This window comes from Cololabis saira, chromosome 3, assembly GCF_033807715.1.
Source record: "Cololabis saira isolate AMF1-May2022 chromosome 3, fColSai1.1, whole genome shotgun sequence".
Taxonomy (NCBI): domain Eukaryota; kingdom Metazoa; phylum Chordata; class Actinopteri; order Beloniformes; family Belonidae; genus Cololabis; species Cololabis saira.
In genome coordinates, this window is record NC_084589.1 from 8,499,529 (window position 1) to 8,527,372 (window position 27,844).

At 38.7% G+C, this 27,844-nt stretch overlaps 1 protein-coding gene across 1 annotated transcript in view; it reads left to right on the forward strand.

Annotated features, from left to right (window-relative positions):
- Positions 1 to 4,037: 4,037 nt before the first annotated feature.
- The window catches only part of ubr5 (ubiquitin protein ligase E3 component n-recognin 5), a 48,396-nt gene continuing 24,589 nt past the window's right edge, over positions 4,038 to 27,844 (forward strand). The window contains exons 1-21 of the mRNA XM_061715741.1: positions 4,038 to 4,243; positions 15,992 to 16,036; positions 16,152 to 16,233; positions 16,801 to 16,877; positions 18,594 to 18,713; positions 19,341 to 19,620; positions 19,754 to 19,913; positions 20,582 to 20,731; positions 21,478 to 21,689; positions 21,836 to 21,952; positions 22,068 to 22,178; positions 22,282 to 22,436; positions 22,605 to 22,722; positions 22,870 to 23,054; positions 23,837 to 23,946; positions 25,269 to 25,381; positions 26,529 to 26,675; positions 26,779 to 26,890; positions 26,983 to 27,137; positions 27,216 to 27,413; positions 27,534 to 27,744. Of these exons, the coding sequence (XP_061571725.1) occupies positions 4,182 to 4,243; positions 15,992 to 16,036; positions 16,152 to 16,233; positions 16,801 to 16,877; positions 18,594 to 18,713; positions 19,341 to 19,620; positions 19,754 to 19,913; positions 20,582 to 20,731; positions 21,478 to 21,689; positions 21,836 to 21,952; positions 22,068 to 22,178; positions 22,282 to 22,436; positions 22,605 to 22,722; positions 22,870 to 23,054; positions 23,837 to 23,946; positions 25,269 to 25,381; positions 26,529 to 26,675; positions 26,779 to 26,890; positions 26,983 to 27,137; positions 27,216 to 27,413; positions 27,534 to 27,744 (2,920 nt within the window). The 5' untranslated portion in view covers positions 4,038 to 4,181. The remainder of the gene's footprint in view (positions 4,244 to 15,991; positions 16,037 to 16,151; positions 16,234 to 16,800; positions 16,878 to 18,593; positions 18,714 to 19,340; positions 19,621 to 19,753; positions 19,914 to 20,581; positions 20,732 to 21,477; positions 21,690 to 21,835; positions 21,953 to 22,067; positions 22,179 to 22,281; positions 22,437 to 22,604; positions 22,723 to 22,869; positions 23,055 to 23,836; positions 23,947 to 25,268; positions 25,382 to 26,528; positions 26,676 to 26,778; positions 26,891 to 26,982; positions 27,138 to 27,215; positions 27,414 to 27,533; positions 27,745 to 27,844) is intronic.

Below are 27,844 nucleotides of genomic sequence, written 5' to 3' on the forward strand. Positions count from 1 at the left end.
AAATACTGATTGAAGATTGTAGACAGTCAAGAAAGTTTTAAATGTAAATTTTAAAAGAATGCAACGGGATGCTAACTCATGTTTGAAAATGGGTGTGAATAATTTTTATTATCATTATTATTATTTTTAAATTAGATTTGCAAGTCTCACGAACCCATTTAGAAAAGAGCGAAAAAAACACATTACATGTTTAAAATCTAAGGGGTAAAAAAAAAATAAGATAAATGTGAATTTGAAGGCAGTGGCGGAAAAAGTCAGGACAGGTTGATGTTTATTACTGTGTAACATTCTCTTTTCTTTTAACCATCAGTCCATCCCTGTAATTCCTGGAACTGAGGAGACAGAGGTTTGGGGATTTTTGTTATTTTTTTCTTGTCTGATATGTGATCCAAGCTCCTCAACAGTGCTGGCTCTGTGGTTTTTGTTTCATAATGTGCCAAATGTCTTAACTTGGTGTGCACTACAGGCCGCCCAGTCCAGCTGACTCTGTGAAGCATGAAATGGATGCAGTGTACAGGTAATCGCTATGCCGCTGAAATGTCTTTGCCAAAAAATACATCTGGACCGGAACATATGTTGCTCTACAACCTGTATATCTTTCAGCACTGGTGTTTCCTTTCCAGATGTGAGAGCTGCAACAGGTAATCATGTACCCCCACCTGGATGCAGAGACCAAAGAGAGGTGGCTGTGCGCCAAATCAGTATGCAATTCCACATAACATGTCATCATCATGAAATCATTTTAGTACCAGGAGCGTTGTGAGTAACAGAGTAGTGTTCAATCACCCTTACACATCTGTTACTACTTTACAAGCTGCAATAGACACAACCAGTGTCCTGCCATTCCAGTTTGAGGTTGTAAACATAGGAAGCGAGTAGAATACAATCAAAGAAGTAAAGCTTTGAAAATACTTTTTGTAAGAGGATTTAGACAATGATGTCCTTCCCAGAATCATCAGGCCTGCTGTTATTGCAGTACTACCTGAAGGCTCAACGATCATGCCAAATTCAAATTCAAAATACATAATTGAATCCTGAAAGAGAATTAATCTGCATCCACTACTGATTTTTGGCCTTGGCCCGTGCGTACAGAGGTTTTTCCACATTCTCAGACTCTTTGATAACATTATACTATTTAGTCTTTGCATTCTTTTCTGGAATTGTTTTATTATTTTCAGACATTTGCTTCCTTCAAATTGGTGAACATCTGGCAATCTTTACACTGCCTCTCCAAGACACTCTTTCAATGCCAAATCAGGGGCTTCATCATTGGCTTCTTGGCAATTAAACAAATTGATTGGTTGTAAGATCTTCAAGGTGTTTTTGTTACTTTGCAACATTTTCAAACTTTTAGTGTCCTTGTTCTAACTATCCTTAGATTAAATTTAAAATGAGGCATAATTTTTCATGAAATGGCAACAGGTCTTTTTAATCGTCTCAGTTTTATAGGCTTCTATCTTTTATTCTGATTAGAATACAGACACATATGTGTAGTGTATATTGTTTCAGAACAGAACAATCAACCATCATCCGACCTTATTTATTTATTTATTTATTTGTAAAGTTGACTGGAGACTGGTTAAGGCAGATGGGGGTCCATAATGAAGCTGGTTCTGCTGCAGGTTTACCACTACGGCCCTCTGCATGCTTCAAACAGAGGATTGCATTTGAGTGAAGATTAAATGCAATCTCTTCTCTCTAGATGCTTTCTGGAAAAACATTGTTAAAATAATCTCTGACATTTTAAAATCCTATATTCTTGATCCTAAAGTCTGGATACTGGGAGATATCAGTTCACTAAATATGACTAAAAAGTACTTCATTCTGCTTGCAGGCACTGCGGCAAAAAATTGTATTTAAAAAAACTGGAAATCAGAAAAATCCCCAGCACCCAAACAATGGATCAATGAACTTGCACTCCAGAAAAAATATTGTATTCTGTTAGAAAAAAACCTAGGGACTTTGACCTTATTTGGGGACCCTTTTTGGATTTTTTGCCTTTATTGGACTAGCTAATGATCTGAATCATCTACTGCATTAAATAATGTGTTTTTCAGGACTTGATTATTTACTTTATTATTCATTTGCTCCAGTATTGTTAGGCATATGTGAAAATAAGGTAAATGATTTTGAATGATGTAATGTATTGACCATATGAGGGAGTGAAGGGGAGAGGGGTGTGTTGTTGTATTTATTTATTTATATATATTTATTTTCATTTCTTTCTTATTATTATTATTTATTTATTTTTGTTTAATTATCGTTATGAAAAGTTAAAAAAAGGGGAAAATATTGCTATTTCTTTTGTTGTTGTAAATCTTTTTTTTTATTGCCCTCAATAAATATATCTATAACAAAAATGCAATCTCTTCCTTACATTAGCTATTCCATGTTTGATGGCATTTGATGACATGAAGTGTATGGAGGTAGATCTTTGTCTTAATTATTCAATCAAAACAAAGATTGCTTCAATCAAAAAATGTATTTTCAATCAAAGAAAAAAAGTGTTTGAATGCAAAAGAATATTTGAGATTCAAAAAAATGCATTTGAACACTGTTTTCCTTTGACTGGAGAAGTTTTCTTTGATAGAAGTGAAGTTTTTTTTTATTGAAGCAACTTTTTTGATTGAAGTAATGTTTTTTGTGTTTGGGCCATATTATGGGTAGGACATTTGTGTCTTTATCATTTAATCAAGTTGCTTCAAAAAGAAAAAAATATTTTCAACAAAAAAAATCATTTCAATAAAAAAAACTTTTTCAATCAAAGAAAAAAAGTGTTTGAATGCAAAAAAATGTTAGAGAACCAAAAAATTGCATTTGAACACCTTTTTTCATTGAAAATATATTTTTTGATTGAAGCATTTTTTTTATGAATAATTAAGACACAAATCTACCTCCATAGAAGTGCTGTTTTAAGGTTTGTAAAGCCATTCACCTGCCACTTATTCATTTGATTAAAGGTGCTCTAATCTATGGCGATATTGAGACAGCACTTCCTGTGTTAGTTATTGAGGATTATGGGTTATTGGATAAGAAATGTAACAACAAGTTTATAAGTGCTGTCTTTAAGTTGAGATCATTTAACGACTATCACAGAGGTTTATATTCTGACACTTCACAGTGTTTAAGTTTGTCTACATTAGAAAAAGCCCACTCAAATGATATCAAATGGCCCATTCCCCCCAAAGTCAAGGAAACTAATTTTAAATTGATTAATAAAATGTATCCAACTGCTGAATTCTTGAGACATAGATTTAAATTTGAATTTGACCCCTGTGCTTTTTGCAATGAATCTGAAGAATCACTTGATCACATGTTTTATTGTGTCCTGGCTCACAAATTTTTTGGCGTGAAATTAGAAATTGACTATCTGTAAAAATGAATGACATTTCAAATTTAGAAATCATTAACATTATTTTTTATATAGACAAAATTGACAAATCAGTGTCCTTCTTGGTTAATGTCATTCTCTTACTCTCTTACTCTCTTAGTGATGAAATGTTTTTTTTTTTTTTTTAAAGTATGTAATGGTTGTGTGTTTGTGTATGTTGGATGTGTGTGGGCCTTCTGAGTCCGTAATAAAGATTATTATTATTACTGGCTAAATATCACATAGATTGTTGTAAGTGGAGAAAAAATAAGCCCTCTTTCCAATTTTTTATAAATGATTTCAAAAGTTTTTTTGTTTCTTTAAAAAATATTAAGTCAAATAAAAAATGATCAACCGATATATCAAAGTATCTTTTATTTTAAGTCTCTTTCTGAAATGTCGATGCTATTTGCTTTAAAATGCCTTACTGTTCCTTTGTTTTAACTTTACTTGTCTATCTTAATTTTTGTTTATATGTCTCTTGTTCATGATACCTCCAAAATGTTCTATTTTCTTATATTATATTTCCTCTACTAGTAAAAAAAAAAAAAAAGAAGTGCTATGTGATGGATGTTGCAGTTGGACTGTTGTGTGCTGTTATGTGTGCCAGCAGCTCCGCTCCCAGCAGCGCCCCCTGGCGGCGGAGCGGCGCAGCTCCGGAGCAGCTGGAGAGTTAAGATGGCGGCGTGTGGGTGAGGAGGCTGGGACTCAGACTCCGGTTCTCTCAGTAAAACACTCAGAGCAGCAACACGCGGCCCCGCAGCAGAGCAGATATCCGTTAGTACCGTGCAGTACCGAGCCGGGGGGCAGCATGACGTCCATCCACTTCGTGGTCCACCCGCTGCCCGGGACCGAGGACCAGCTCAATGACAGGTACGTGAGGCCCGTGGGAGGAGGGGGGACGGGGATCCGGGGATCGGGGCCCAGCAGCCGGGGCCCGGGGCCGGGGGGGACCGGTCCCGGTCCCCCCCGGCCCCGGGCCCCCGCTGCTGGTCCCGGGGTCCGAGTCCCGGGGAGCTGGCTCCGGTCTGGCCCAGCAGCAGCTTAGCTTAGCCCGCTAGCTAAGCTAGCTGGGCCACCACGCGCCGCACAAAGACCCGGATCTGGACCCGGGGCTTTGTGTGGGGGGCCCGGCTCTGAGGACCCAGCTGGGGGCTCTGCTGGTACCAGGGTCGGTCTGGCGGTACCAGAGCCCCCCAGGACCCGCGGGGAGCAGACAGAGCCGAGCCCGGCCGGTCATTGTGTTCACATTAACCGCAGCAGCTGCGACTGAGACGATCATTATCATCAATACAGGATCATCATTGATAAACTACCAACTCAACACACAGGGCTGGGGATCCTTGAAAGTGCTTGGATTTCAATGTTGTGTTTTCAAGGCCTGGAAAGTGCTTGGATTTTAATTTAAGTGCTTGAAATTATAACTCTAATTGGGCTCAGACTGTATAGTTTAGTTTTTACAAGGAGAAATAACATCAGTAAGATGAAACATAACTAGATCAGGGTTTCTACACATTTTTCAAGGTCATATTCAAGCACTTTCAAGGATCATTTTCAAAATATTCAAACACCTTTATCGCTGGGGTAAAATATCTACAGGAATATATACACTCATAATTATTTTTTCTGCTTTTTATCACAATGTTGTACATTGTATCATGCTGTAAACATCTAGTTATGTTTCAACTTTCAAGCACTTAAACTAAAATTCAAGCACTTTTCAGGCCTTGAAAACGCATCATTGAAATTCAAGCACTTTCAAGGATCTCAAGCACCCGTAGGATCCCTGTAGAACATAACTAGATGTTTACAGCACGATACAATGTACATAATTGTGATTAAAAATAAGAAAAAATAATTATTAGTATATATATTCCTGTAGATATTTTAGCCCAGCGATAAATTGCTTGAAGATTTTGAAAATGACCCTTGAAAGTGCTTGAATTTCAAGTTGTGTTTTCAAGGCATGGAAAGTGCTTGAATTTTAGTTAAAGTGCTTGAAATTATAACTCTGTGTCTTTCACAAAATAGGGATCAGACTGTATAGTTTAGTTATTACAAGGACAGGGTTCCTACTTTTCAGGCCTTGAAAACACAACATTGAAATTCAAGGATTTCAAGCACCCGTAGGATCCCAGTGCAGGGTCATATTCAAGCACTTTTCAAGCACTTTCAAGGGTAATTTTCAAAATCTTCAAGCACCTTATTGCTGGGGTAAAATATCTACAGGGATATATATAAATATAAATAATTATTTTTTCTGGTTTTTATCACAATTATGTACATGGTATCGTGCTGTCAACATCTAGTTATGTTTCATCTTACTGATTTTATTTCTTCTTGTAATAACTTAACTATACAGTCTGATCGCAATTTTGTGAAAGACACAGTTATAATTTCAAGCACTTAAACTAAAATTCAAGCACTTTTCAGGCCTTGAAAACACAACATTGAAATTCAAGCACTTTCAAGGATTTCAAGTACCCTTAGGAACCCTGGTTATTACAAGGAGAAATAAAATCAGTAGATGTTTACAGCATGATACAATGTACATAATTGTGATAAAAATCGGAGAAAATAATTGTGTGTGTGTGTGTGTGTATATATATATATATATATGTATATATATATATATATTATTTATATTTCATATTCATTCCTGTAGATATTTTACCCCAGCGATAAGGTGCTTGAAGATAAAATGACCCTTGAAACCCAGGGATGCAGATCCGAGCCGAGCGGCTTCATTGTGTTCACATTAACCGCACGAGCTGCAACTGCGACCATCAACCACATTATCATTACTGCAAAACTGCCCCAACTACTCATTCAGGGGCAGTTAAGCTCAGGCTCAGGACTTGTGTGCCAGTTTCCTTTGCTTAAATGCCCCCCTCCCCTGAAATTGAAGAAATCAGTCATCAGTGTTATTTGGGAAAAGTCCAGTAAACTGCACAACTTGTATTTTGAGTGAAATTCTCGTTTTGTGGAAAACCTATTTATAGCCTGCTCCATTGAGATTGAGTTGATTAATGAGCTGTTCTAATTCAAGATAAAGAGATTAAGAAGTCAAAGTCTTTTAGGAATGACCTTGAGATGAGAACTGGTCAGAAAATCTGATATTTTGAGTGGTTTTACTGGTTGTGGTGTCATCTTCACTCTGGGGGGCCATCTTGGGTCTGGTTGACGGGGAGGGACTAGCTGCTGGTTGGAAACAAAACACCACTTAACCATCCTGGTACAGGCTAGGCTACGCTGGCTCCTGAAAGAGGTTATGGCTGTTTCTTCCTCAGGCATGTCTACCCCTGCATTTTACAATCAGCATGTCCTGTTAAGAGGCCCCCTCCTGTCTGTGCATGAACAAGAAACTTGCAGTTGTCAAAGCTAATAAGGGGTTCTTCCTAAAATAAGAGAGTCTGGGTCCAGCTTGACTTATTAAATAAGCTCCCTGGACTTGAACATGCATTCCCATTTCCTTTAACAAATACCAATGGGTTGGTTTGACCAACCTGAGGTTGTACAGTGGAAACTAAAGGACAATTTCCTGATGTGAGATGGATGTGTTCTTGTAAAACTGCTCTAGATGGCTGATCAGGGTGGGTAGATGTCCCTGCTGCTTAATGGCTAGTTCAGTGAGTGGTTTACTTGGATATGTTGACAGCCATTTTTGTCTTGCCATCCTGCAGTGGGCTTTTAATTAGGAGCGGAATTTCAGTTTTTCTGTGTTTGAGTCTGTAGTCGGATGAGAACCTTTTTTAAAGGCACAGATTGAAAATTTAAATTATGTGTTTATGTTTGGTGAAATTGTTAATATTCCTTAGCCTCGATGATACATTTAATCAAGACTTGGAGTTATAAATACAGTTCCATGTTACATTTCTGAAACTATACTTCTGTAAAACTAACAATTGTCTTGTGCATGTGTGATAGATCTATATGAATACTTTTATGTGTGGATCTGATATTGATATGTTAATTCTGCAATTGATACATTTCATTAGATTTTCTGGAAAACCAAGTTGTTTGTCATATATTTGAGATGACTTCAGTCCTTAAATGTAATCTCCTTGTGTCTTTTTTTTCGGGGCTGAGTTCATGTTTTTTTTGGTGACACAGCAGATGTGCTTGTAAAACTAGTTTGGTCATATTGATGAACCAATCAGCTGAGCCGATGCAGCTGTGGTTGGCAGTATTTCAGCTGCAGAGTATTTCAGTGATGAAGGACCAGATGCTCTATCATCCATACTAAACAAATATAATGTAAAATGGATTTCTAATGTTTTTTGAAAAATTGGGTGTCATGTGCAGGATGGCTCACATCATGTCCCAGTTTGGATGTGACAAAAGATAAGTCATCCTTCCTGTTGTGAAACAAGTATTGAACTGAACTTTTGAAATGGTGTGTCATAGTAGATAGGTATAAAAAAAACAACTATTTTTCAAGATTGATTTGTAAATAAAAAGCTAGCAAAGGTGTAGGTGCATTGTAAATGGTTGTAAGAGACTGCTAGAAGACATGAACAAAGCCAGTAATTTTGGCCACGAGATGAAAGTGGAATGAGGTTTTTCAGGAATTACTGCATTGAAAAAAAGTTCCTAAGTTAATCATGTACTGCTGAAAAGATAGTGGCTTCTCTCCAGAGTGTGATGGCAGGTGCTGGGCAGGAGTTGTCCTGCATTATGAATACAGTCTAGCGCGCTACAACCTTCATCTTCACCAGCCAAGGCTGGCTTTAAACTTTACAAGGATTTCATCTGAGTAATGGCTCAAATGGTGGGCAGTTGTGTTTTTTTTCTCTCCTAGACATACTTGTACAACATTCACTCACATGTGGCCAGTATTTTGCTCCGTTTTCTTTTTTTAAATTAAATAGCAGTCTTTTGGGGTCACCTTCCCCTTACATTACATCATGACACCATACTTTAATTGCTGCTTGGTAGTTGATAAATGGCTTTGTGCTGTTTACCATCATCATGTTAAAGTTAGACTCAAAACTTCTCATTTGTTTCCTCTCTCACCTTACTGCTGAGCCACTTTGTTTGGGATCTCACTATCTTTCTGCATCTCTCAAAACCCCTCTGGCTCTGTTGTGACATTGTGTGTAAAGCTCAAATGGTGACTGGCACATTAAGGTTGGTGTCACGGCACCGCCAGCTGTTATAGATGTATTGGTCTAAGTCTGACACGCATAGGAATACCTGACCTTTTCACATGTACTTAAAGGGAAGAAAGCCCAAAATGACATATTCAGTTCAATATGGTATTTTTAATTGGGTGGTTATTCCTTACTGTCTGATGTTCGGCCATGCTCTGGGTAATCTGATTCCTGTCCCAAAAAAACCCACTTCGTAACCCCTTTTTGGTCACAATAGTGGATTGTTCCTGGCTACAGGGTGACAATGATCACAAGTTTCTGATTCCAGATGGAGCAGGTCAGGCATCCATCTTCTTTTGGAGGATTGTCTTTACAACAGTGATCATGTATCCAGAGACTCGCCAGAAACTGTGGATCATTCCTGTGACTAGTCCTGAGAAAGATTTTTGCAATGTCAGAACTAAGTTGCATTAGGCTATTCCAATATTCCGCACCACCCACCCCCTTTTTTGGGGGGGTCCAAAAACTACCCAGAGATAGTGTCTTTATTATTTTCTTCCCTTTTCCATTCACCTTGTGTTTTAGCGTGACAACAGACAGTAAGATCAAGATGATACAAACACACACTCTTGCATATACAAGAAAAACACATAATGTAAGAAAAAAAATCTTATTATTGCATTAGTCCAACTGAAATTGTAGTTATAAAATGCATGTAAACATGTTAGTTCAACAGGAGCAGTCTCTGCTAACACTGAAGGTAGTTTCTAAATCACAACAAGACTAAAGGAACAACGCTGAACTAAGGTTCAGAATTACCACATGGCTAAAGGACTCCACGGGGTTTTAGAGCAACAAGGTCTTAGACACGGTCCAGTTCAAAAGCCACAGTACTTAAACTGATCAAATTAACTCTGGGACATGTTCAATTAGGGCTGGGTGATATAACCTCAGATCAATATCGCGATAAATTGGGAAGTTTTACCTTTAACGATAAATGCACGATAAACCCCCCGCGCGATGATATGGTGTACCTTTTTGTCGCTACTTTCATGAGGCGTTTAGACCCCGTGCGCTGAATATCTCTCTCCCAGTGTCCCATTGACCCAGCTTCTTCAGAAAGAATACATTTGACTATATCAAATACACAATTTTATTAATTATATAGCAAAGGAAAACACTATGTTAAATAATTTGTCTCGGTGATGTAGAACAACAATAATAAGAATAATTGAACAGTAGTGGTCTCATGTTGCTCTAAACAAAAAATGAAATATAGAAAAACACATCTAGCCCCAAATGGGCCCCTTGAACGGTGGTGGTTATTCTATCCCTGTGTGTGTGTGTGAGTGTTGTAACTTAGGTTACCTCTGCTACGCATTTGTGGAAAGCTTGAAGCTGAAACTCAGACCTTAGCCGGCAACAAAAAATTCTATGTTGTGATTGACTGATAGCCGGAGACAGCTGCTCTGGGCTGACAGCTTAGCGCACCATGACTCGTTTGTAAGATGGCTGTTGGAGTTACTGTGCGTTGAAGTTAATTTCTCAGTGTGAGAAATGCCATGTGTGGCGTGAGAGTGTGTGTGAACTTGTTGAAATGCATGAGTCTCACACTAGACAGTCCCGTTATGTCTAACACTTCTTCAGCCATTTTCTTGAGTTTCCCTTCTCGTTCAGACTGGATGGGTGGAGTCCCATGATTACAAACACGCTGTACACCGCCTTAAAGAGGAATGAAAATAGCCTATCAGCACACAGTCAAAAATATGTTTATTTTCTTTTTTCCTTTTATCAAAACACCGAATTCACCGACATGGGAAAATTGATAGTTGGTCATCGCAGTGAAAGTCGGTAATGGTCATTTTTCGGTTTATCGCCCAGGTCTATGTTCAATTTCTTTTATTATTTGATTCATGAAAATCTTGAACAGTTCAATTACACTGCATTTACCTTGGTCCCAATATTACATATTTTGTAAAACCGTGAATTATAATTATAAAAATAACAAATTAACAATTTAAAATTTGCATAACCTTTAATTGTTTTGTCAGTAATTTCATAATTAAACTATGCCTTTTAGGTAATAGATCTGTTGGTAGGTAGTGTTGAAGTAATCTGGTTAAAACTTTTTTTTTAAACCTTTAGTTATATTATTATGTCAGTATATTGTATTTACTGACTAAATTAAAATATGCAAAACTTGAACCAAAGATGCCTAGTCTAGGGGAAGAACATTTTAAACTAAATGTATGGCATCAATATTAAAACCATCCATTGTGATTTATTGAAAAAGAAAACCATCACATGATGAATCGTAATATTGTGGGGGGGAAAATTGCAATTAGATTATTTTCCCAAATCTTACAGCCCTAGTATGAAAGTGTCTAAACACAGCTAGATAATGCAGCTGAAGTTGAGCTAATCCCTGCATGTAAACATTACAAGAGTGGAACTAGTGCACTTGATCTACACATGCTCTACCGCTCTTGCCCCAGGCTTTTTTCCTGAAGTACTGGAAGAGGTTGATAAGGGGGCGGTGGAAAAAAACCTAATGCTATTAAGCTGAAAGATGCACTAATGCCATCTATCGTGGTGGAGTGTGGCGTGACTTGGTTGGTACATCTACTCCGTTCATGTATATTGGGACAAAAACAGGAATGAAATTAAAACGGCAAATGATGAAGCCTAGATTTAGCTTTAGCTCGACTGGAGTGTGCATGTAATTGTACTTTCTGTGAACTAACAAAATTTTTTTCTTAAGTTAAAACGTGGAGCAGTGTCTTGAGTGTATGGATGTGTGTGTATATATATATATATATATATATATATATATATATATATATATATATATGATAGTGTCTTCTCAGAGCAATTTATGCATATAAATCCATATGGGCATAAATTGTCCTGAGCAGACGTTTGTGGTTTTACAAATAACAAGTTTCAATGTGAGCCAGCAGTAAGACGAGGGTCTATGCAGGATCTAAATTCAAAAGACGACGGTGAAAAAGGGGAATTAATTATCCATTATTTTTTTATCATGGGTATTTTACTCATGACTTGAGACATCTACTATTTGTTTTATGCTTTTCAAATCTAACTTGGAATTTAGATTTTATTTTCCACTTATCTCTAACGTTGTGCCCTTTTTTCAAAAAACAAAAAAAAAACAATGTAAATTAGTATCAGTCTTTGTCATTTTATCCTGCACATCTTTCAGCTGCAATAGTATTTAGTCTTTGATGTAGTGGCTCCCTTCTTTATATTAATTTCTCTGGCACAGTTAATTACATATTTTGGATATATTATTCATAACATATATATTACATTTTCTGTAGCCCTGTCTAAATATGATACACCATGGTATAAAATTGTGTAAATATATAGAAATCTAAAAATAAACAATTATAGTGGTTCAATTGAACCAAAATGAAATTCATGAAGTTTGAGGTTTAGATGAAGATGGCTCTTGTTTTTTTTTTTTTTTTTTTCTTCTTCTTTTTTTTCTCTTTTTTAAACATTTATTTGAACACACCCACTTATCATTCACTCTGTTCACGGTACAGGTAAGTGAACCAATAGGCTAATTACTTAAGTGAATGCTAAATTTAGTTGTTAGTTTGCAGACCTTGAGTGAGATTAATGAAATCAGTTTGGAGGTGTAGTTAAGACCTACTTTATGTGATAAGACGCTCAGACAAGTTTGGTTTTAATAAGAGGCATTTGGCAGTATGAGTTAAGCTTCACCAAAGGAAGATCTCTAAAGATGTACGATAACAATATCTCGTCTGTATAAGGCTGTAAAGCAAGACAAGATATCAACGCACGGTATTCAAATTGATGGAGAATGTGATTTTTATTTTTAATTTTTTGAATGAATTGAAGTAAGTACATCACAGGACGGCTTTAGAAAATGGAAATCCAACTTTTTGGACTGGCTCAATAAGAGCCCAGATCATAACCCCATCAAGGGCTTACACCAGAAATCCTACAAATGTTTCTGAGCTAAAGCAACTCTGTAAAGAGGAATAATGTCACGGTTCCTCCTGAATGTTGCGTAGGACTGATGCCGATCTAAAAGTGCCTACTTGAAGTCATTGCTGCTAAAGAGGTTTCGACCAGCTGGAAATTCATTAAGGTTTTCCTTCGACACTATGAATGTTTAATGGGTGTGTTCAATAAAGACACAAATTATAATGTGTTATCACCTTAAGCACATTGAGTTTGTCAATTATTGTCACTTGGATGAAGATCAGATTACCTTTTATGGGAAAGAAGTTTAGAAAAAACAGTTTGAAAGGTTTGATTCTTTTTCTTAATAGTGTTGGTCTTTTTTCTCTCAATTCATCTTCTGTTCTTTTTGAACGATAACTTGAACTTTTTAACAATATTTCATGATTATATTTGACCTATTTTTAGATTGAGATAAATAGGACATTTATGTTCTTCCGGACATCCCTATTTTGAGTTCTTGCTTCATTGTAAGTAAACCTGTGACGGAAAAGGTTTTAGAACCAGAAAATGAAGACAAGCGAGTTAAGAAACCTTTTCTTCACCAACCTTCACCGCGGCATCGTTTCACTGGGAGTTGAATCACATCCCCGTAAATGTTTGCAGACATTTCCAAAAATGTAAATAGTACATTTGTGAGAAGTTATGTTTAATACCTCCAAGCAAAAATTTAAATTCCAACTTCTGCCGCTGTCTCATGTTTTAAATTGAATCAATTTTGATTTATTTTCATTATCAGTTGAATTTTATATGTACTTTTAATCTCTGCTCTGTGATTTTTATTTGGATTATTTTCATTATTTTCATATCTGTCTGGGTGGAAGAGGTTTAATGGTATTTTTTGATCAAATTGATTTTCTGCAATGTATTTTTGTGGACTAGAGATCAACCGATTAATTAGGCCAACTATTTGCCAGTTTTTGATAATTGGTACCGACCAAAGCTTGAGAATATCTAGCCAATTAACAACATCTGGGGGCAGCCCTGTGTTGTGACACTGCTGCCGCTTGGCTGTTACCATCGCCTAGTGAGTTTACAGCAGCTTTTTAAGAGGGAGAAGGGTCTTAACTTCCTGTGGGAAAAGATTAAAGCTTAAAATCTTATTGGTTAAATCCTTAGGCATAATCTAAAAGATAAGGATTGTTGCTGTAAGAGAAAAATGTAGTGCTATGTATTCATAGTGGGCCTCAAACGTGCAGCAGGGGCACTGAAACACAGTAACTGTCCTCGGGGATAAATGAGTGGATAGTAGTAGTGTTAGCTCCAACGTTCTGCGTTGACTTGTTGGGGGCAGTTCCTCGGATGCAGCTCCATTTTCAGACACCCACAGCTTCTTCCCTGTACATCACTTTGTCACAAGCGAGCCATTAGCATGTGTTCTGCAACACCAGCAGATTTATTCATTTATTAAAAACGTGTGCAACTACATGTTCTTTTTGTGCGATTAAACAATATTTTTTTTGTTCTTGAACAAGAATTGCATTTTTTTTGCATTTTGATTGTCATTCCTGACTCCGGTTTCACCTGTCTAACGGAGCAGCAACGCCTGTTGGAGCTAAGAGATTTGTTGACGACAACTACTTTATTTCACTTTAAAATGAAATAAAGACTTAGAAAATTATAGCCAGGGCACATATTTCATTGTTTTAATCGGCTGGTGCTGTAGATATATTATAAAACATAATTTTTAGGCTAAAATTAATCAATACACTTAAACTTAAACATTCATTCATTTATGTATTTATTTATGTTTTTGGTACTGCTAAATTTGGACAAACGTGTAAACTTTGCCACAGTCTGAACCATCTGTAGCTCTCCCTGCATAGGATGCTGACAGTCACGGGGCTGCAGTCTTTTATAAACGTCACTGTTTTTCTCTAAGCAGTAACATTTTTTTTTTTTAGACATTTTACATTCTTCTCCTGCTATATTCTGAGTTTAAAGTGACTTTTCTACCATAAACATACTGTTGCATCTCTAGAAACTAAATGTAGTTTTTGAAATCATCATGGAACTATGTCTTGCTAAGAAGAACAAATAGAGAAGAACTAAAAAGGAAACGATGATAGCATTTGTAACTACTATTAGTGCACTGAAACATGCAACTTTTGGTTCACGTAGTTTATTACTCAGAATGCTTCAAAATATTTGTATATAGGGCTGCAACTAACATCTGTTCTGATAGCTGCTTAGTCATCAAACATTGAAACCATTAGTCGACTAATCAGATTATCCATACATCAATTTTCTATACCTGTTTAATCCTGTGCAGAGCCAGGGGGGTCTGTCCCAGCTCATTACAGGCGGGGGGAGGGGATACACCCTTGACAGGTCGCCAGTCTATCACAGGGCCACACGTATAGACAAACAACCATGCACGCTCGCACTAGCACCTACGGGCAATTTAGACCCATCAATCAACCTAGTATGCATGTTTTTGGACTGTGGGAGGAAACCGGAGTAACCCGGAGGGAACCCACGCAAGCTCAAAATTTTTGCATGACGTCGTTTAAATGATGTGGTAATTTAAAAATAAAAGACAAAAAAGATGGACACGTCATTCAAAAATACTTGAAATACACTTTGCTGCCAGTCACTCTGGAGTTGCATCAGCCGTAGCCATATTGTTTACCTGGCGCTGTACTCTATTGCCATGTGTAACTTTCAGCAGATATGAGGAGGGAGGATGATGCCTTACTCTGCCCACATTTTCTTTTTGGTAACAATGATCAACAATTTATTTCGTTGGCGATTGTTTTTATTGTTGCTTTTTGTCGACAACATCAATTAATCCATGCGACCCTATTTGTATATGCAGTGAAATTGAACTTATTTTTGGTTTTATTTAAGAATGCAATTGGAAAGCAAATTTCTGATTAGGGAAACAACCTTTTTTTTTTTTTTTTTTAAATAAAGATTTAAGTTAATAAAATTGTTTGTATTGGTGATCTTTAAACTGTATCTTATGGTATGGAGAGAGGAGAAAAACAAGGAAAATCTGCCAAGCTTATTTTGGCTTAAAAAACATCAGCATCATAGATTTACCCTTGGCTGCCCTGATTTATTTTTATTTTTTTTAAAGGAATTTGCATCGGATATAGAAAAACCCGTATCGGTCGACTGCTGATGAACGAAAACTAGCCAAAATGGGAGTCTGCAGACTTTTGATAAAAGTGGATTAAAGAAGAAAAAACTTGGTTAATCTCTGGCATGGTTGTGGCCTCTGGTTTTAAAAAGCAAAGGGTTCAAATGGCACCAACCTTTGAGTTGGAAAATGTACTTGATTTGTGTTTGTCAAAACTTAAAGACTTAACCTGAGTTTCCCACCCCACCAAAATTACGTGTTGTTATGTTTGCATCCGTTACCCATAGTAATTAAGCCCTGAAGCTCACAAAGTTATGTTCAGAACTCCCGCCTGGTCGGTTTTTGCTGTCCTTACTGTACAGTACTATACTTTATGTGGTCTTAAATTGGTCATAATGGATTGCATTTTTTTTTTCCTTTTCATTCTTTCAGGCTCCGTGAAGTCTCTGAAAAACTCAACAAGTACAGCTATAACAGGTGAGATTTTGTCAAAATTTTTATCTGTAGATACTTTTGCTCAGTTGATATATTGTTTGAAATATAATCTTGATTATTGTTCTGACACTTACATTTTGTGCTCCCTCCAATACAGTCACCCACACCTCAATCTGCTTGAGCAGGCAACCTTAAAACAGTGTGTTGTTGGTCCAAACCATGCTGGATTTCTCCTAGAGGTAATTTTATACCACTTTCTTTGTTTAGTTTTTTTAATTGAAGCGTTGCAAAGCTGTTCTACTTCTTTTTGGTCATGGTATTTGGTATTTTGGTTATGTGGCTGTGCATTAAAACCTGACTTTTACTCTGTGGGTCTTAAAGACAACAAAGACCTACGGTGGTTTTCAGATTATCTAAATGTCAGGTATACACTCTTGTTGGGGTAATGTAGGCTTGTAGTAACTGAATACATTTTGTTTATTTCAACTTTTGAGTATCACTACACTGAAGCTTCCGGCTTCAGTCTTTGCAATGAAATAATTCAAGCATCGAGCACAGCAACAATGTTATGAGGTTCATTGATAGATGTGTGTTTAGTGCTTCTGTGTTAAATGGACTCCCATGCAGTCACTCAAATAAATTGAGAAAATCCTGCCTATTATGAGAGAGAATTTGTATAGTAAAGATTTTGAATGATTCTTTTTTTCTTTTCTCCAATCCAAAGTTATAAATCTCCACTCAACACATCAGTGCATTTCTTCCCCTTATTCAAGTGTGTAACGCTAAAAATCCTGCATCTCTTTAAGGATGGACGTGTGTGCAGAATCAGCTTTGCCGTCCAGCCTGATCGCTTGGAGCTCAGCAAACCGGATGGTGGCGATGGGTGAGAGATCTTATAATGGGATCTGTCCTGGAAACTATTTCAGCTTTGGCAGTGATTTGAAAAATAGATTGCTTGTGGTAATGTGTAATTGCAAATAAACTAAACGTGCTTGAGCTTACTGATCTAGTTTGCTGTGGTTTGAATTACGAGAAGCAGTTGTTCCCTTTTTTTTTTTTTTTTTCCAGAAATGACACATTTGGAAATGATTTCATTTGTTGAATAAAATAAGCCTCTTTGCTACAATGATTTCCATCTGGCACTGGAAATTTATGCTTTTAAATGCATGACAGGGGTATTCTTAAAAAGCCTTAGGTGGAGCTGCTGTTGGACTGCTGTATGATTTTACTACTTTGTTTGATTCAGTGTAATTGTGTATCTTGTGGAGCCATATTTGCGTCTAAAATGTAAGAATACAGCTTTTCTAATGTTGATGCCTAAAACTAGGTAGACCAAAATTGTTTTTATCTTCTAAAAGGACAATTGCCTTTTATGTCTGTGAGTGTGTGTGCGCTGCCTTTCATGACTTCGTCCTTTAGCTTTACGTTTCACAGACAGCTGTGTCTATTATTGGTTGTGAGCTTGCATGTTTAGTAAATCTTTCATGGATAGGTGTTGATGTCCTGTCACCAAAACCTTTAATAGTTTATGCAGCATACGCAGTACATTTGAATCTGGGTGAGGGGCTCCAAACTTGCAAAACAAGATGAGTGTTTTGAATTGTTATGGGTTTTCATCTGCTTTTGTTGTCTTTGAAAGTAGGGCTGATGCAATATCTGCAAATTTGTAAAAACTCACTGTTGACAAACGCATAGTCGCCAAGTAACTGCTGTTGCCACAGTGGCAGCTTTCCCCCCCCCCCGTTTTTCACAACTCTGTCAGAAATGTAAAAGAAAAATCTGGGTTCCTCCTACAAGGGCTCAATGTGCTTGAGGTCCTGGAACTTTTGTCCCAAACTGTAGAAGTTTAGCTTCAGTGCATTGTGAGGGTTTTGCGTGGTTTCAGTCTGTCCAGCTCTTCTCTGTTCCCCTGCCTTCTTCAGTGTGAAGAATGTGGTCCCAGGAATTGTTGTCTCTGTTTGTAAAGTGTAAGAAATTATTTGACTCGAATGCTGAGGAGAACTTTGTCATCGCAGTCTGTCAGACATTTTTTTGACAAGCATTTCAAAGATTAATCTGCTAATTGACTAATTGGTTGAATTTTCTGTTTGTTTGTGTGTATTGTATCTGAATAATTTGAATGTATTTCTGCCTTCATTGCTCTCTTTTTGATGTGTATTGTACAAACAAGGATTTTTGTTTCCAGTTTTGTCAGCCCCAATATTTACCAAATTGTCATCATTTAATACCCTTTCTACAGTTAAATGAAATTTAGCCCATTTTAGTACATTTAAACCATTAGTAAAAATTATTGCAGCACACAAAAATCAGATCTCATCGCATCATCCCAAAACCTTTGCAATTGTAGTCTTGAAAGAGGAACGAGTTGCAGCCAATTCTGATTCCCAAGGGTGTTGCCATGCTAGTCTCCACAATACCCCTCCTGTTTTACAGATTTATGGTAAAGGAAAATAAATCCTGAACCAAGGGGTATATTTAAAAAATGCCATAGGTAAATTAAATATCACTTAACCCAGGATAAAAAAGAAAAAACAGAATAAAATGAGTCCTTTTGGGACTTTTGTAGGTTTGTAACTGATCTCCCATCTTTTGTTTCCAGTTCAAAGTTGAGCAGTGGTTCAGGGACAGGAAGGAGCTCCAGGCCAGGCAGGACCAGTGATCCGCCCTGGTTCCTGTCTGGTTCTGACACACTGGGCAGACTGGCAGGCAACACCCTTGGGTAAGTTCTGGCAGGGCTGACGGAGACAAATGCTCCTGTGGAAGCTCATTGTATAGAGACGAGTAGTTTCGCTGCAGCTGGGTAGGGGTCTATTCCCTGCAGGGTTTGGTGTTACACATTCTGAAGACCTTATTTTTGTATTTGTTTTGTTGATGTAATGCATACACATATCGCCTAGTTAACAGTAACTGTGTTGCTTTCTTATTGCTTTGGATATTAGTAAACCCTATCCTCTCAAAATATGCTTGTTCTGTCTCCAGATTTTTCACCTGCACCCTTCAGGCCTTTAAAGAGGCTGTTAACCTGCACAATCTTTAGTATTCATTCAAATATGCATCTTATACTTTGAGTCGTTGTACTTCTATTTCATGCTGCATGAAAAGCTTTTTTTTTTTTTCTCCTCGTACATAATCATTAAAAAAAAAAAAAAAAAAGCTCCACCATCTCCTTTCCTATTTCCTTTATTAATGCTGCTGCTGAGTAACCATCCGAGTCTGGAATCCTCCGTCTCCGTTGTCACTAAAGCTGAATCCAGTTGTAGCCAGATGTCTTTTCCAAGTCTGCTCTTTTAGTCAGATGTGTTTTCCGTTGCTGTTTCTGACTGTGTCCTTACGCTGTATGTAACAGGAGTCGCTGGAGCTCTGGGGTAAATGGAGGTAGTGGAGGAGGTGGAAGTGGAGGTGGAGCGGGAGGAGGTGGAGCAGGAGGTGGCAGCAGCGGAGGAGGAAGCAGCAGCGGGGGAGGAGGCGGCGGAGGCACATCGGGCAGGTCATCCACAGCAGCTCGGGATTCCCGCCGCCAGACCAGGGTGATCCGCACAGGAAGAGACCGTGGCTCAGGCCTTCTTGGTAGTCAGCCACAACCGGTCATACCAGCATCGGTGATCCCAGAAGAACTTATCACGCAGGTACAGTGGTCTCAAACTATTTTCCTTCCTCTTTTTTTTTAAACCCACATACATTTTAACAGTGCACCTTTTCTGTCCAATGGCTATTACTGAAGGTTAAGTTCTGTTTTTGTGTGCTTGTATCGTCCCTCAGGCCCAGGTTGTCCTTCAGGGGAAATCTAGGAGCGTGATCATCAGGGAACTGCAGAGGACTAACCTTGATGTCAACCTCGCTGTCAACAACCTGCTGAGCCGGGATGATGAAGATGGAGACGATGGAGATGACACAGCTAGCGAGTCCTACCTTCCTGGAGGTATGTTAATAGAAATTGCAGCATTATTTTGTTTAGTGTATACTGTATTTTCCGCACTATAAGGCGCACCTTCAATAAATGATGTATTTTAAAACTTTTTCCATATATAAGGCGCACTAAATATCTGGTAAAATACCGTACTATAGTGGCTGGGGTTGAGTTACGTATCTACCTGATGGAGCTGCGCTACAGGAAATGCTACAAAATCCTACAGCAAATGCAAAAAAATAAACAAGAAGAAAAGTACTGTATGTCAAACTTTATTAACAAAATAAAAACCAGCTTTGCTCCGTCTCGTCAAAGTCTCCATTATGCGAGTCAGCGTCCCTGCTGCTGTTTTGAACGCCTGTGACGATTTCTGACGTTTTTAGTGCCGTTACTTTGGCGACGCCAACTACATTACCCACAATCCCCCTGACTACAGGAACAGAAATTACAGTAATGATCATATATAAGGTGCACTGCATTATAAGGGGCACTGCCGGTTTTTGAGAAAATTAAAGGCTTTTAGTTGCGCCTTTTAGTGCGGAAAATATGGTATATTTCAGTTGCCTTGAAATGGATAGAATGATGTAATTATGATCATTTTGGTAATCTGAAGAACTCAGAGATTAAATGTGTTTTCATGGTTTGGTGTCAACTTTTTGTGCTTGTGTCTCCCCCCGCAGAGGACCTAATGTCCCTGTTAGATGCAGACATTCACTCAGCCCACCCCAGCGTCATTATTGATGCTGATGCGATGTTCTCTGAGGACATCAGCTACTTCGGCTACCCCTCTTTTAGACGCTCCTCACTGTCTCGCCTGGGATCCTCTAGAGGTAACGCCACAGCTCACGGCCCACTACTGAAGGGGAGGCAGAATATTAGGCTTCGGAGGCGGCACTGGTGATGGCTTTTGTTTGCGGGGATGGCTTCAAGAGACAACACAAACCAAAATGATCAGTAATCTGTATTCTGTTGATGGCTGGTACAACATAAATAACAGAAGTTATCTAGTTGTTAATAAAACCTGCTAGATTTTTTTTTTTCAAGCAGTTGCAGTTGTTAGTGTAATGCCTAACATTACCGATTATTAACTAAAAGTTTTGATATTAAGCAAAATGAAGTGCTTTTAATCTGTTTTCTATATGAAATTCCTCTTCATTTTGTTGAGCTAAATTTACATGATAAATGTTTTGGTGTTGTGTGCTGCATGGCTGTAGTACATACTGTGAGCTCTCTGAGAAAGGCCCGCTAGGCCCACCTGTCTTTAGAGGGACCCCCTTTAGGCAATCTATTTTAAAAAAAAAACTACCCTGCCCACTTTCAGCCCATATGCATGCTTTTCCTCTCTCTATCCACTTCCTCCTCTATCTCCCAGTTTAACATACGAGCGTGCAAAGTAACCCACCTACAGTCTATTTTAGATTCCCACTCAATTTCCAGTATTTCAGTGGATTGATTTGCATTACATTGATTTAAAGAAAACAAATCTCTCTCTATCTACTCTTAAAACCATGTTGCCGGGTCTTTCCCAGAGAGTGGCTTACTTCTATCCCACTGGTGTGACCTTATTGCATACCAGTTCTCCTTCTTCCCCTAGAGCGTGACTCAGAGCTGTTACGCGAACGTGAGTCTGTATTGAGGTTACGAGAGCGTCGGTGGCTCGATGGGGCCTCGTTTGACATGGAGCGAGGTTCCACCAGCCGCGAAGGGGAGCCCAACCTGGACAAGAAGAGCATGCCCGTGCAGAGCCCCGTCTCCCTGGGAGAGGAGCTCCAGTGGTGGCCTGACAAGGTAAGACAAGTACAAACGATGGAGTTTTCCAAATATTAAATGGATTAAGTGGAGATCATCTTCATATTTCTGTGAAAGAACTGGATTTCTTTTAGTCAGCCAACATTTTTACGCCAATAAATAAGCTCCTTTGATTCCATTTCCAGGATGGAGTGAAGTTTGTGAGCATTGGAGCCATGTTCTCAGAGCTGGTAGCCGTGAGCTCCAAAGGAGAGCTGTATCAGTGGAAGTGGAGTGAACCTGAACCATACAGGAATGCACAGGTGGAGACTTCAACCACAATGGAACTGCTATATAAATCAAAATATGACAGGCATTTATGGAGTTAAGCTTAGTTTGTATGAAGATTTGTAACTTTTCCATCCTGTGCTGCATCAGAATCCTTCTATTCATCACCCTCGTGTGTCTTTCCTGGGCTTGGCCAATGAGAAGATCAGTTTATTGTCTGCTAACAGCATCAGAGCCACTGTAGCCACAGAGACTAACAAAGTAAGTTGCTCCTGTTGATACAAGAATTTGAACAAGAGGAGTTTTGCACCTGACAGTTGTGTCTTGAATTGCTTATTAACTGCCTTTTGTGTTTGTTGTAAAGGTGGCCACATGGGTGGATGATACACTGAGCACTGTGGCCTCTAAACTGGAACATAGTGCTCAGGCTTTCCCTGAGCTGCAGGGGGAGCGGATGGTGTCCCTGCACTGCTGTGCCCTCTACACATGTGCACAGCTGGAGAATAGCCTCTACTGGTGGTGAGAATGATTTCAGACATTATGTCGACGCATTTATTTCTTTTATACGCATGATTAAGGCATTCTGGTATAGTCCATTTGAATGTATACCAACATTCTGTCATGCAGGATTCAGCTTCAAATGAATGAGAAATGTTCTGACGGTTAGCCGCTTGCTTTCCTCCGCAGGGGCGTTGTGCCTTTTAGTCAAAGGAAGAAAATGCTTGAGAAAGCCAGAGCCAAGAACAAGAAGCCAAAGTCTAGTGCTGGTATCTCCTCAATACCCAACATCACCGTGGGAACACAGGTTAGGAAATGCCTCGAGGTCTCAAGTGTCTTAAGCTTATTACTGATTCATCATTTGTTGAAAGCATTGGCACAGGCTCAGTAATGCACTTAATGTGAACTAAAGACATTGTTCTGACATTGTGCTGATACGTTTCTGCCTCTTTAGGTCTGTTTGAGGAATAACCCCCTCTATCACGCCGGTGCAGTGGCCTTTTCTGTCAGTGCTGGAATTCCCAAAGTTGGCGTCCTGTTGGAGTCTGTTTGGAACATGAATGACAGCTGCAGGTTCCAGCTGCGCTCACCAGAGAGCCTCAAGAATATGGAGAAAAGTACCAAGACCCAGGAAATTAAGTAGGTCCCATTTTCTAGTCTGCAAAAAGATTGAAAAGTCTGCTCTGGGTCACTTGTAAAATATATATGATACAGACAGATATTTTCTTTGCTCTGTTTCTAAAACTGACTACGTTTACATGCAGTCAAAATTCGGGTTATTGCTAATATTCCGGTTACTGAAACATTCGGAATATTCCGTTTACATGGTAATTAATCATTCGGGATATCTGGATCAAACCAGCGACGCACGGAGAACATCATGACGCAATTCCCGTCATTTCCGCTTCTTCTTCCTGTATCCAAATTCAAAACAAATGCTGCTTTGCGCAACTTCTTGTAAATCTGGCTATCCCGGTACTTTCTACCATCTACAAATGCAGAAATGTTCATATCCTTCATTACATTTATGAAATAATTAGTCTCCTCCTCACTCAAAGTGTGGCGTGGTCTTGCGTTTCTCCGTGTTTAGAAGCGCGTCCTGGACTCAAAAGACCAGGATTCCTTGTGAACAGAGCATGCGCAGAAAACAAATTCCTGTTCCGTTTGATGGGGATATTCCATTAAGCGTTTACATCACCGAATATTCAGGTTTTAAAAGGAGTAACCCTGGGGTCATATTTGGGTTTTTAAAAACCCCAATATGAGCAAATTCGGGTTATTCAAAGGGGTTATTGGTGTTTACATGGCCGTGCAAATTCGGGTTATTGCCAATATTCAGGTTTTAAAAGGGTTATTGACTGCATGTAAACACAGTCACTGACTCTAAAAATAATGCATCCACCACTCTCTGTCCCCCATAGGATGGAAAGCAAGCCAGAGCTGGTGAAGACAGAGATGGGTCCTCCTCCCTCCCCAGCTTCTACCTGCAGTGATACCTCCTCCATTGCTAGCAGTGCCTCCCTGCCCTACAGTAGGTCACTTCTCTCACTTCTCTCATGCCCTCACTCTTTCTTAACTACATGCTGTCTCATCAAGTCTTGACTGTAACTCTGAGGCAAAGGACCAATTTCTTCCTCGCTCTGTGCTCTCATTAGTCATTTGACTTTGAAGCAGATGGTGTTCAGGCTTTTCTCAGCAACTTCTTTTCTGCGTCCTTTCCTGTGAAGGAAATGAGGCCAGCTCACAGCATATACTGTGGTTTATTTGGTTGCACCATGTGAACCATATGGCAAGCTGTCACTGTGATAAATAATAGTCCCTCGTCCACGCAGTAGTAGTTATCATTTGGTCAGCTGGTTATTTTACTTTTTTTGCGTGCAGATGGGGAAGTGTTTCCCTGCTGGTATAACATGTAAGATGTGAGGAATTCTTTTGACAGGTTCACAATGTGTAACAGTTATTTACAGTTTTTTAGTATAGATCGGGGGTCGTCAACCCGCGGCTCTAGAGCCGCATGCGGCTCTTTACTGCCCTATACTGCTCCTGGAGCTTTTTCAAAAATGTTGGACCTTTTTTTTTCTTTCCTTTTTTCTTCTTTTTTGTCTCTTTTTCCTTTTTCTTCTTTTTTTCTTTTTTCCTTTTTTTCAATTTTTTTTCTTCCTTTTTCCTTTTTTTAATCTCGACTTTCAACATTAATCTCTCAACATTTCAACTTTTTTCTCAACATTTCAACTTTTTTTCTCTCAACATTTCAACTTTTTTCTCAATTTTGAATTTTTTCTTGACATTTCGACTTTTTTTCTCGACATTGACTTTTTTCTCAAGATTGTACTTTCAACATTAATCTCGACATTTTTGACTTTTTTCTCAACATTTCAACTTTTTTCTAAACATTTCGACTTTTTTTCAACATTTCGACTTTTTCCTCAACATTTTGAATTTTTTCTTGACATTTCGACTTTTTTTCTCGACATTTCGACTTTTTTTCTCGACATTTCGACTTTTTTTCTCGACATTTCGACTTTTTTTCTCGACATTGACTTTTTTCTCAAGATTGTACTTCAACATTAATCTTGACATTTCGACTTTTTTCAAGAAGTGCATAATGACAAAAAAAATCTCCCCCCAGTTATAACTAATATGCAGCATGTGTTGCCTTCATTCTAAGGCTGATACAAGACTTTTCATTTTTTGCGGCTCCAGACATATTTGTTTTTTGTGCTTTTGGTCCAATATGGCTCTTTCAACATTTTGGGTTGCCGACCCCTGGTATAGTCAAATCTTGTCCAAGCACATTTTCCTCTATATGCTGGTATAAAATACCAGAAAGCTAATGTACGGCACTGCTTGCAGAGCGAAGGCGTTCCACTCCGGCTCCCAAAGAGGAGGAGAAGGTGAATGAAGAGCAGTGGCCTCTCAGGGAGGTGGTCTTTGTGGAGGATGTTAAAAATGTTCCTGTGGGAAAGGTGGGTGTTGTAATAAAGATGTGTTCTTCTGGTTTTGTAAACAATCCCCTGCTTTTCTCCACTGTAAATCAAAACGGAATAGTTAGGATTACAGTTGAAATATTTACCTGCTATAAACTATTTACCTTAGACTAATTACTGCGCACCTAATCAGTCAGCAGGATGTAGCAGGAGCTGCTCGAAAATGGTTGGACTGTGATCAGTAAATGTTCTTTCCACTGCTGGCTTATTCTTCAGCAACAACAAACGCTGCAGTCCTTAACTCTGACAGCCTGGTGTGGACTTAGCAGCACCGTGTTTAACATCTGGTAAATGTATCAAGGCTTTTTCCTCCATTTATTCTCCTCTGGCTTAACTCAGGGTTGCTATTAGTGTATCCCAGAGGTTGGATTCAAAGTGGCATATTTGGATTGCATAATTGGAATATAGTGGAAGTGTCTGAAAAACTGACTGTAATTCTGACACAGAAGCACAGAAGCAACTCCTGTGGTGTCGCTGCAGCCTCGGTAATTTGTCACATTTGCAGAAAACATGCTGTGACTTAAAAAAATAAATAAATACATTGTAATTTTTGTGGAAAATTCAGGCATTGGTTCATTTTTGCTCATTGTGATTGCCGCGTTTCAAAATCCTGGAGGACTGATTTAAAAAAGAAAAAAGAAAGAAAATCTGGCATACAGGACTGTCTCAGAAAAAATTAGAATATTGTGATTTTCTGTAAGGCAATTAAAAAAACAAAAATGTCATACATTCGGGATTCATTACAAATCAACTGAAATATTGCAAGCATTTTATTATTTTAATATTGCTGATTATGCCTTACAGCTTAAGAAAACTGAAATATCCTATCTCAAAAAATTTAAATATTCTGGAAATCTTAAACTGTAAGCCATAATCAGCAATATTAAAATAATAAAAGGCTTGCAATATTTCAGTTGATTTGTAATGAATCCAGAATGTATGACATTTTAGTTTTTTTTTAATTGCATTACAGAAAGTAAAGAACTTTATCACATTATTCTAATTTTCTGAGACAGTCCTGTATGTCTTGCAGGGTTGAATAGTAATGAAGGTTCTGTCCCCCATTTACAGATTGTTGGTATGGTCTGCACCTTTTTCAAAACTTACCCATCAAACTCTGCCCTAGGTGCTCAAAGTGGATGGTGCTTACGTGGCTGTCAAGTTTCCTGGGACCTCAGGCAGCATGACCAACCAAAGTGCTGCTGCTCCCACCGACTCAGACCCCTCATCACTGCTGCAGGACTGTAGACTCCTCAGAATAGATGAGCTACAGGTAGTTACATGGATTAAGTTGAACGTATTTAGAATTAAACTTATCTTTTGTAATCTTTCCAGTCATTTTCATTCTGGTTGTCATCTCTGATCTTGTTTGACAGGTGGTCAAAACTGGTGGTACTCCTAAAGTTCCTGATTGTTTTCAGCGAACACCTAAAAAGCTCTGTATCCCAGAGAAAGCAGAGATTCTGGCTGTGAATGTTGACTCCAAAGGCGAGTCTTTTCTCTATGTATATGTTTCTTCTCATCAGTGGATACCTACATGTGTAGTTCTGTGCTATTAAACATCTCTCTCTATCTTCCAGGAGTCCACGCAGTGCTGAAAACTGGGAACTGGGTGAGATACTGTATTTTTGACCTGGCCACAGGCAAAGCGGAACAGGAGAATAACTTTCCTACAAGTAATCTGGCTTTCCTGGGTCAGAGTGAGCGCAATGTGGCCATTTTTACTGCAGGACAGGTAAGAGTTGGAGCTTTTGTAGTTTACCAGACGTTGCAGAGATGTACTGTCAGCTAACCTTGTATCCCCCTCCCCCAGGAGTCCCCCATCATCCTTCGAGATGGAAATGGCACAATCTACCCCATGGCCAAAGACTGCATGGGTGGAATTCGAGATCCTGATTGGCTGGACCTGCCACCCATTAACAGCCTGGGGATGGGGGTTCACTCCCTGGTCAACCTCCCATCTAACTCCACCATTAAAAAGAAAGCTGCTATTATTATTATGGCAGTTGAGGTGAATACTGGCTCATAAATACACCCAAAAAAAAAAATTCTCTAGATTAACAAAAAAATCAAATGTCTTTTAGGTGGTTCCTACATTACAGTACTCACAGAAGCTCTTTACCGTTTTCAGAAGCAGACGCTGATGCAGCATGTGCTGCGATGTGACTATGAGGCCTGTCGGCAGTATCTGGTGAACCTTGAGCAGGCCTTCCTTTTGGATCAGGGTAGTCAAGCACTGGGAGCACTTCTGGGTCACCGATGTGACGGAAACCGTAACATCCTCCACGCCGCCGTCTCCGTCTGCTTCCCCGTCAGTAACAAGGAGACCAAAGAGGAGGAAGGTGAGCTGCAGTGTCAGGATGACCTGATCTAATGCATGTGTTTGATGTTTGGCTCCAAATAAAGGTTTTATTTTGTCCAATATTTCTAACTGCAGTTATA